The following is a 10,535-nucleotide window of genomic DNA, read 5'->3' as shown; positions in this document are numbered from 1 at the left end:
CTTTAAAAATAATTTCCGATAAGTTTTATTCCATGCAAAATTTAGATACGACTGATATTTAATGAGATAAATGAGTTTCAAAATTACAATAATAACGCCATCTAAGGCGGTGTAATGAAATAAAAACGAATGACTTAGTCTATATGGGGCCTTGGACAACAACAATTGAAACCTATGAAACATACGGTAGCCTACAGAGAATGTTTCTGTGTTTGTATGAAGTAATATTGGAAGCTAAATTAACCGATTTGTATAATTAATTATTAATTCACCATTGGAAAGTGTAGTTTCTCTAGATGGACATAATGCTATAATGTTATTACAGTAACTTCTCTGAGTGAATCGAAGACAGATAAGATTAAAATAGCTTCTTATGCACAGAAAACTTGATAGGCATTCGTTTCCTGCATTTCCTAAAATAATTTTTATGACCAAATGAGTGGTCTCTGGATCAAAATGATCGCATTTTAATTTTTTAAATACAATTTAAATTAAGTAACATAATAAACGATTTATCCTTCTATCAAACACGAATGTTCCCTGGATCAAATGTCCTATTTTAATTATGTAATTACTTTATATTTATTTCTAACGGGTGCAGCGGAGCGCACGGGTACGGCTAGTATTTAATAAAAGATAGTTTAAAAGTGAATGATGAATTACTAAGATCTTCTCTGTAAAAATGTAGTTAAATGCACATGGAAAGCACTAGCAAAAGCAACACAGGAGATCACAGAAGGAGCCTCTCGCAGGGTTAATGCTGTGCCTTGGCCTTTAGCGCTACAGCCTCTGCACTCATTTGAATTACATTCTGCGTGTTCATTACGGAACAATCTTTCACACGCTTCACAAAATTCAGGCCAAGAGTAAATTATAACATTGGAATGTCGCCTGATTGGCAAGACGGTGGTGCTAAATAGATCCAATTTATCCAATAATGTGTAGACGGTAGGACAGACGGAGAGAACGGCCACTTTTTTCTGAACTTGTCTTAAAACTCTTGGTTTGTCCCTAGGTCCAGTTTCATACCTCCCTCGCATGACTTTTTGCGACCGTCTCTTAAGGATATTAAATTCTAAATTGGTCAGGCACAGAACCAAATTCAAGGTTCAACAATTACGACAGAAACACAACACCCACAACAATATAATATGATTTTATTATGTTACCACCACTACCATCATCATCATCATCATCATCATCATAGTTGAGAAATACACACGTTGTGTTTTTTTCTCCTTCAGAAAAACTGTACAAGTTACATTAAGATTAAGACATTGGCTCAATATAGTGATAAGCAGCATAATCATGATGGACTAATTTATAGATTTAAAGCTTACTTACAAATGATTGTTAAGGAACCCGGAGGTTATTTGCCGCCCTCACATAAGCCCGCCATCGGTCCCTATCCTGAGCAAGATTAATTCAGTCTCTACCATCATATCCCATCTTCCTCAAATCCATTTTAATATTATCTTCCCTCTACGTCTCGGCCTCCCTAAAAGTCTTTTTCCCTCCGGCCTCCCAACTAACACTCTATATGCATTTCTGGATTCGCCCATATGTGTTACATACCCTGCCCATCTCAAACGTCTGGATTTAATGTTCCTAATTATGTCAGGTGAAGAATACAATGCGTGCAGTTGTGTTGTGTAACTTTCTCAATTCTCCTGTAACTTCATCCCTCTTAGCCCCAAATATTTTCCTAAGCACCTTATTCTCAAACACTCTTAATCTCTGTTCTTCCCTCAAAGTCACAGTCCAAGTTTCACAACCATACAGAACAACGGGTAATATAACTGTTTTACAAATTCTAACTTTCATATTTTTGAAGAAGACTGGATGATAAAAGCTTTTCAATCGAATAAAAACATGCATTTCGTATATTTATTCTGCGTTTAATTTCCCCCCCCCCCCCGAGTTTCGTTTGTATTTGTTACTGTTACTAAAAGGTACTTGAATTTTTCCACTTTTTCAAAGGATACATTTCATTTAAGTGGGCTTTTTTTACAGTGAGGACAATATTAATAATGGACATTACTGAACGTCAACGTTTTGGGAGTTGAATATTTATTATACGTGGACGTTACTAAATATTGGACATTTTAAAATAGGAAACCTTTTTGACATCGATCTTATGTCCGATAACCAATTAAAAAAACAGTGACGAAACAAACTGCGTAAGATATTTTAATTATTTTACAGTCATTACTGAAATCATCAGAATTTACCAGAACAATTAATACCAGCACTTATCACGGGGTGTCCAACCACAGACTACCCTAGTGATTATTTCGTTAGAGACCCTTTGGGAACAGACATCTTGGGCGGTCGAAGAAACGATGGAGATACCAGCATTCAATTTTGATGATGATGATGATGATGATGATGATTGTATTGTATTGTATTTATTAACATTCCATGGTATTCATACATTGCTTTACAGCTAGAATATGGAACAAGTCAAAAAACTTAATATTATTATAAAGTCTTAATTTATAGTCACAGTCTAGATGAAATATATACAGATGAGATTTACAATATAGTCTACTAGTACAACACAAAGTTTTAGTATTAATTTCATGAAGTGTTATTGAATGTTGTGGGTGGTGTCGTTGTTTTTGTGGGTGGTGTCGTTGTTGAAGCCCCACGTTGGGCGCCATTTGTGGGTGGTTGTCGTTATCGAGTTCCCACGTTGGACGCCATTTGAGGGTGAGTGGTTATTGTGACCACACGTTGGGCGCCATTTGAGGGTGGGTGCGTCTCGATGTTGCGTGAGATTCACTCAGGGTAGCCGAGGTACGGTTGTGGTGTAGGTTGATGTCGGGAATAATCCCAAGCCGGCTACTTATATAAAAGGCAGTGTAAATTCCAAAACTATAAGTTTATTGTCGTATTCACTTGGTAAACCCTAGAGTATGTATTTCCGGCTGACTTATAATTCAATCGTTGGTCGCAATTCTGTATCGACTCAGTTGCAGCTCTGAATAAGCTCTATCCGATACTATAAATTCAATACTCTGTCCCGTACACTACGACACGAAGCGAAATAGTAGTCCTGTCGACACCAAACGAAGTAGTTATTGTGCCCTGTATGTAGGGCCGCCGACACGATGTGAAGTTGTTTTTGCTGATCTCCGCTCCGAAGCGGAATAGTAGTCGTTATCTCCGCTCCCCGTCACCCTTATTTATAAAAACCTATCCTACGCTAAAACTAACTATTCTATTGGTTAAAAACTACGTCACTAACTGGCCTAAAATCTATTCCCTATTGGTCCAAAGTGACCTCATAAGCTGGACCAAGATCTCTTCTTATTGGGCGCGAAATATGTCATCTCTAAATTTAGACTTTGGATTTCCCATAACATCTAATTAGTTTGTATATCTCACAAGAATACCCGTTCTTTGGAAAACCCAAGCTTGGCAGTATCTTTCCCACGGGTCCAGTCTAACTTTAGGGTTTTATGCTTCATCGAGTCTCTATACGAAACCCCGCTCAAGGTGGCCCTAAATCTATCCGATGCTGACAAGTGACGAAACACCTGTGTGAGGAAGCTAATTCTAACGAAGTCGCCAGAACATCCCCGCGAATACATGTAATAGAAATATGGAGATATCACTTCGCTAATAAATCGGTCTCTCCCTCTCCTAATTACTGCTTCAAATGCCCATCTACATAACCATTGGAAATTCCCGAAAGAGTTTCCAATGTTATGAGATGTCCCCGCTTTCTGCCTATAACTAGCCTCATACTTCCCCCACGCGATCAGCCGGTAACACATTATTTACAATACAGTGAGATTACAATGTCACTACAAACAATTACAATAAATATTACATATATCTTCACAAGCCTTTCTATGTACACAACTCTCACACAATAAGCACAACAATGTACAATTTATATCCACATTTACATATGTACAATACCATTCATTCACATATTTACATTTATTTATTAATTGATCAATTACACACTCTGCGTGCTTGGTTGTATCAGCCGCCCTGTACAGGTTCACCTAGCTGTACGCGTGATACTAACTATCCTTACTCTTTCTCATTCCTGCCTCCTTACCTCTCCTGTTTGAAAGGCCGCAAGAGTTGCTTGTGGTACCTTCCAACAGGTTTACTTTTTCCCCTTTCTACCAATTCGAAAGTATGGTCTCCGTATTTACTTTTAATTTCGTAGGGCCCCTTGTACAGTAGCTCCATGCGTGAGTAACGTCCTCTAAGGGCGGAAGATAACTTCACGTCCCTGAGCAATACCAAATCGCCGGGTGAGGGCTCCCATTTGTGGCGAAATCTTTTAACTTTACCGAGTCTATACTCAGCCTTTTTCCTGATTCGGTCGAAAGCTAGTTTACATAGTAGTTCCGCACTAGGAGGCTCACCCTCCTGCATTGCCTGCGGCAAACTCTTTATCATGGGATCGGGATCGATCCCTAACATAAGTTTGATCGGAGCTATTCCGGTCGTTGGATTGATAGAGTGGTTCATGACTCTCTCAATCACCTCACATTGCCTAAACCAGTCCTTATGGTTTCGGTGACACAGAATACGGAGGTACAATGATATATCCCTAAGCGCTCTTTCGCAGGGATTACCGCTGGGAAAGTATGCGGAGCAATTGTATAGTTTCACGCCCGCATCTTCCAGCCTTTTGCAAAACACTTTCGATTTATGTACCGACACATTGTCACTGAGCACCGCCGTTACCGGACCGTAAGTCGGTATGTAATCTCTAACCAGCTTGTCAGCACACAATTTACTAGAGATATTTCTTAAAGGGTAAATCTTTACAAATTTTGTGAAGACATCGTACGTAACAAATATGTACCTGTGTCCGAAGGACGATGTGGGCATTGGACCGTGTTCGTCCACTGCTACAAGTTCATTCTTTTTACCCCTGATAATGACCTGTGGTACATTGGCATACCTTACATTTAGAGGTTTCGCCCTCTGGCAGACCTCGCAACGAGATATTACCCTTCTAACCTTCTTTGACAGTTGCTTAATATAAAATGATTCTGACATAGTTAAAATGATCCTATCACTCCCAGAGTGACACATAGATATGTGAAAGTTGTTTATAAGTTCATTCTCCATACTCGCAGGTATGTATATCTTCCACTTCTGGATATCCCTACCATGCAATTTATACAAGATACCAGAGCGCAATCCATACACTTCGTCTTTCACCTGTGAGATTTCTCTAGCTTTGTCCATTAAGGCCCTTATCGTGGAATCCTCCTGCTGCAAATCTGCAATTTTCCGAAATTTTCCCGTCAGAGCTCCATTCCTCGTGGAATCAATTTTCATCACGGCAATTTCGTACGCGGGGGCGGTGATAGTTTCCGGTAGCCCCGATTTGGAATTCAAACGAGAGAGACAATCACCAAAGATATTGTCTGCCCCCGGAATATGTCTGATCGTCACATCATGAGCCAAAATTTCGTGCACATATCTAGATATTCTAGAGTTCGTCAATTTGCATCTACTCAGAAACGCTAGGCTTACATGGTCAGTAAATATGATTATCTGCCTATTAAAGATATACTGACGGAACTTCTGTAGTGCGAAGTACACAGCAGAAATCTCTAGTTCCGTGATTGATGCGTTGCTTTCGGTACGCGACAGTCCCCTAGAAGCTGTGGCAATCACATGTCGCTTATTATCTTCATCTGTCTGACATAGAATTGCTCCATATCCATATGAAGACGCATCCGTATAAATCTGAAAAGGTAGGCTGTCGTTAGGCCTTTCCAACAGAATTGAGTCGGCAAAAAGCAGTTTCGTTCGATCGAATGCTTCCTGCTCTGCCGACCCCCACCTGAAGGGTGTATCCTTCTTCAACAATGCTCTGAGTGGGGCTACATGCTTAGCATAATTGACGAGAAACCGATTCTGGTATTGTAGGATACCTAGATACCTACGAACCTGTTTCCGGTTCCGCGGCGGCGGGATCCTCGAAATGCTCTGAATTCTCTCTTGGTCCGGTCTAATTCCGTCAGACGAAATTACGTAACCCAGGAAAACTGTCTCAACTTTAAAAAAGGCTGTTTTCCCCAGCTTGACTGTCATACCAGCCTCTCTCAATTTAGTAAGTACAAAATCAATATCCCTAATATGCCTATCCACATTATTGCCATATATAAGAAAATCGTCAATGTACTGTGCCAGAAAACCTTTCGTCGAATCACCAAAAATTATGTCAAGTGCTCTTAGTAGCGCAGATCCAGAACTCGCGATGCCGAATGGGCATCGGGTATATTGATAAACTTTCCCGTTATGTAGGAACGCTGTGAATTTTCTCGAGTCCTCGTCCAGCGGAATCTGCCAATACGAACTGGTCAAGTCTAAACTAGTGAATATAGAACAGTCACTGATACGGCCTAACAAAGTGTCCACTGACTCCGTCCTGAAATTATCTTTAACTGAAAACGAGTTAACGTGTCGGGCATCGATCGTTACTCTTAAGCTTCCGTTGGGCTTCCTAACCCAGCACAATGCATTTACGTAGGGCGAGTCTGATACTTCTATAACTCCGTCTTTTAACATATCATTTATGACTTCGTCTGCCTGATCCCTTAAAGAGAGGGGGATGGGTCTACATTTATGCCGAAATTCCTACATTCCTACCACCTTAATTTTGTGTGTATACACTCTACACAGACCCGGCGCGTCTGAAAAGACATTTAAATGGCTACCTACAACATCCATTAAGCGTTTTCTTTCACTCTCACTCAGGCCGTGTGCCTGGTTAACTTTATCTCTCACTATTTCGAAAGTATCTGTTTTCCTATTGTTATACGCGTCTACCTGCCTAAGATCGCCCGGCGAAATCTCATTACAATATCTGGCCCTACCGCTAATGAGATTACGTCCTATTTGTCTCGCCTGGACTAATTCGTCGATACACAACTCGCATTCTCCGCAGTCTACTTGACACACTCCCCTAGTTACCTCGTTACCTTCCCACGGATTAACCTCTATAATTACATTCTTACAAATTTTGAGGTGCTCTACAAAAAATAACTCTTCCTGTAATTCAATCTCTCCTGCGGTTCTTTCATCTACCTCAGCTCGAGCGTTATTGCTAATGAATGGGACATGGCCTACACTGTCGTTACCTGCCGTAACGCCTAGTCTGTTTTCCCTGAAATCTAATAGCGCGTGCCATTCATAGAAGCTTTCTACTCCAATAATGATGTCGGTAGTCAACCTTTGTATCACAAGAAAAATAGCATTTAATTTCACGTCTCCGCACTCTAACTCGAACCACACTTGATATTTTACCTTTTCCTTCTTCTTGCTTAGGGCGCCTGCACAGTACAGTGAACATATGGGTAACGTTTGCAGTTTTATTCCTGAATCCCTAACCTTTTGAAAAAATTCCAAGCTGCATACATTATTTGTGGAGCCCGAGTCCAACAACACACAACACTTAATCCCAAATATTTTAGCATCTATATAAGGCAATACATAAGTCCCATTATTTTCTAACTCTGGGTTAGTAATCTCGCTCTGTCTCTTCACGCTTACCGCGTTGGTGGATTCTTTTGACAGTGGCTTACTGCACTTAGCTACAGAAATCTCCGAACCCTTGAGACTTCTGTCTAGCAGTTTCCCGAGTGCGATGCAGTCGGTTCCACTGCTATCTCGTCTCTATTTCTACTATTTATAGGCTCCCGGCCCATACTCATTCTCACCGGACTTTGCTGACGTCCGTTCATGTCTCTATTCCTACTTTGTCCCACGTTACACTGTGTAGGTGGCCTATGGCACCCTTGTGAGGCCATTTCTTGTAGGACGTCTCGCCTATCTCTCTCCTGCTCCTGTCTCCTCCAATCACCTCGATTTTGCGGTCCCCTGCTAAAATTAGGCTGCCAGAATCCCTGTCTGTAATTTCTGTTCCTAAGCCAGTGTGGTTGGGTTCTAAGCCTATTATTTCCATTTTCTTGTCTTCCCGTGTACCATCTTATGTGGTTAACCCTACGCACGGGACCAACACCTCCTCTATCGTTTCTCATCCTGTTATGACTACTCTGGTTATTCCTACTATTATTGTAAGGACCCCCAAAGGGCGGGTCAATCCTTCTCTCCCTGTTGGGACTTTTCCCTCCGTTATGGCCATTATGGTACCGACTATGTGCATTGTTGGGGCTCCTGTCACCACCCCAGTTACTCTGATTTTGGGCTCCTGTCCTTGGGGATGAAAAGGCCGTACTTGCCCCCTTCCCCGCTTTCTGGTCGGTGGGGCTTGAACCCTTTCCTTTGCCATGTTCATAATCTGCCTGTCCACTACATTCATAGTGCGTGGCGTCCGAACCATCCAGCGCAGTCAATAAATCTATTGTTTCCCCGAAGTCTCGGGGCCCTGCTACGATCAGATTATATCTTATGTTCTCGGGATACTGCGAAATCACAGTTTGGATCAGCTCTGAATCCGGTATTGGCGGATTGAGGCTTTTCCCTTTCTTAACAATTTCAAGAAAATAATCTATCATAGAGACGCCTCTTCCCGCGTCAAACCTGCTCTGATTAATTTCCTTCCTAATTCTTTGTTGTTGTCTTTGTCCCCAGTATCTCTCCGAAAATTTTTCTCTGAATTCCTCATAAGTGACATTATCCCCTAGGGCCACTAGCGCCCAGTTGAGTGGTCGGCTCTTTAGGCTCTTTCGTACGACAGCCATTTTTAAGTCATCCGGCACCCCTCTTACTCTAAAGTACGTTTCTAGCTCACTTATGTAGTTATGTGGGTTTGAAAATTCAACCTCATCAAAAATAGGGTAACCAATCTCATTCAAAATGTGAGTGGGGTACTGGGGACGGCCTAAATATGCCTTGTCGTTTACATTTATCAACTCACTACGCACATCATCCCGTGAGGTCTGACATTCCTCACCAACACTATTGTTAACATGTCTTACATTTATGTTGCTACCTGATGCCGGGCTCTCACTTGTGCCCTCTTGTCTAGAAACTGCACGGTCTGAGCTGCTATGTCCGCTTAAATTTGCGGGACTACCCCCATTTAGTACGTCGTTTATTGAGTTTAATTTACTTCTTAATTCTTCCAAACATTCGTTATCCGCCCTTTCTTTATTCTTTATGGCTCGCTTGAGACCGTCCACTTCCTGATCCATCTCACCTATTTTCTCTTCTACCGAATTCTGAATTTCTCGAACCTTCTCCACTATCGCTTCCTCGACAGCTGATTTTAGATCGCTATTCTCTCTCGTAGCGCTATCTCTAACCCTAACTTCTAAATCCTTCATACTTTCTGACATCCTATCCATAGCTATCTTCAATTGGTTCTCCATTCCGATCCCATTCTCGGTTAATTTTCCCTCTAGCTTCTCTATTTTGTCCTCCATCTTGTTTCCTCTTTCCGCTAATTTTGCAATATGATCTCTAATCTCTCTCGAACTTTCCCCCAATCTATTTTCCATTTGTTTTATTTGTTCTCTACTTTCCCTCAGAATCTGCTCTCTACTTTCCCTCGAGTTATTCTCTAATTTAGTTTCCATTTGTTTCATTTGTTCTCTACTTTCCCTTGAATTGTTGTCTAATTTATTTTCCATTTGCTTTATTTGTTCTTTACTTTCCCTCGAGTTATTTTCTAATTTAGTTTCCATTTGTTTTATTTGTTCTCTACCTTCCCTCAGAATCTGCTCTCTACTTTCCCTTGAGTTATTCTCTAATTTAGTTTCCATTTGTTTTATTTGTTCTCTACTTTCCCTTGAATTGTTGTCTAATTTATTTTCCATGAATTGTCTCATCTGCTCCCATAACTGTTCTAGCGTCATTTCCCCTTTGCCACTGTCTCTACTCTGTTGCTTTTCCACCGTTCGCTCTCCCTCTATTTCTTGTCCTGCGTTATTCTCGACCTCCTCCCTAATTTCCATAATTTCCTCGTCCTTCCTTTGCTCCATGGTTCCCTTGTTTCTATTTCCTCGTCTTTCTCGTATTTTCCTAACTACCTTACTCCTATGGCTACGTAGTATCATCTATATGCTACTCTGTCATCTATCCGACGCTTGCTTTCCCAATAATAATCTAACTAGGCCTGTATTTGCACTCGACTCACTTCCAACAAATTACGCAATACATTTATTTCACTCTTTCCCCCAAAATATCACACACAAAAAAAAAATACATATATATATACACCCAAAATATCACACCAGAAATTGAAACATATACACTTTATAATTATTCCCCCAAAATATCATATACATATATACACATTTATACGTCTTCTATTCATACTTGCCACAGCCTCTCCGAGTCGCCTTCTCTGGTGGTCCCCGTGTTGTCTTCTCTAGTGTTGTCGTGATGTCGCGATGGCTTGGTTCTGTTCCCGCCTTCCAGCGTCGTTCCTCGGCTATGCAGGGCTGAACTGCTCCGTCCGGTCCTCCTCGTGGTTTGGTGCTGTGTTCGCACCCGGGGCCAGTCACTGGAACAGCTGTCTTTCGAGCCCCACGTTGGAAAGCGCCATTTGTGGGTGGTGTCGTTGTTGAAGCCCCACGTTG

The 10,535-nt window shown here is 41.3% G+C and overlaps 2 protein-coding genes across 2 annotated transcripts in view; both read right to left on the bottom strand.

Annotated features, from left to right (window-relative positions):
• The window catches only part of LOC138702070 (probetacellulin-like), an 860,296-nt gene that overhangs the window by 681,131 nt on the left and 168,630 nt on the right, over positions 1-10,535 (bottom strand). The window lies entirely within an intron of this gene.
• On the bottom strand, positions 7,148-10,435 carry LOC138702069 (myosin-4-like). The gene is made up of 2 exons (XM_069829603.1): positions 9,737-10,435; positions 7,148-9,658 (listed from the first exon to the last, which is right to left on the bottom strand). Exons 1-2 carry the CDS (start codon positions 10,008-10,010, stop codon positions 7,617-7,619), a joined length of 2,316 nt encoding a protein of 771 aa, XP_069685704.1. The 5' UTR covers positions 10,011-10,435; the 3' UTR covers positions 7,148-7,616.

This window comes from Periplaneta americana, chromosome 6, assembly GCF_040183065.1.
Source record: "Periplaneta americana isolate PAMFEO1 chromosome 6, P.americana_PAMFEO1_priV1, whole genome shotgun sequence".
In the NCBI taxonomy this organism is placed as follows: Eukaryota; Metazoa; Arthropoda; class Insecta; order Blattodea; family Blattidae; genus Periplaneta; species Periplaneta americana.
Note: the sequence above shows the minus strand (reverse complement) of the source record. Positions and strands in the feature narration are given on the sequence as shown.

Excerpts from the sequence above, each read along its gene's own strand:
- LOC138702069 (XM_069829603.1), bottom strand. The coding sequence starts at position 10,010 with ATGATACTACGTAGCCATAGGAGTAAGGTAGTTAGGAAAATACGAGAA. Across the intron at positions 9,659-9,736 it reads AGACAACAATTCAAGGGAAA|GTAGAGAACAAATAAAACAA; the intron begins GTAGAGAACAAA and ends TTCTGAGGGAAG.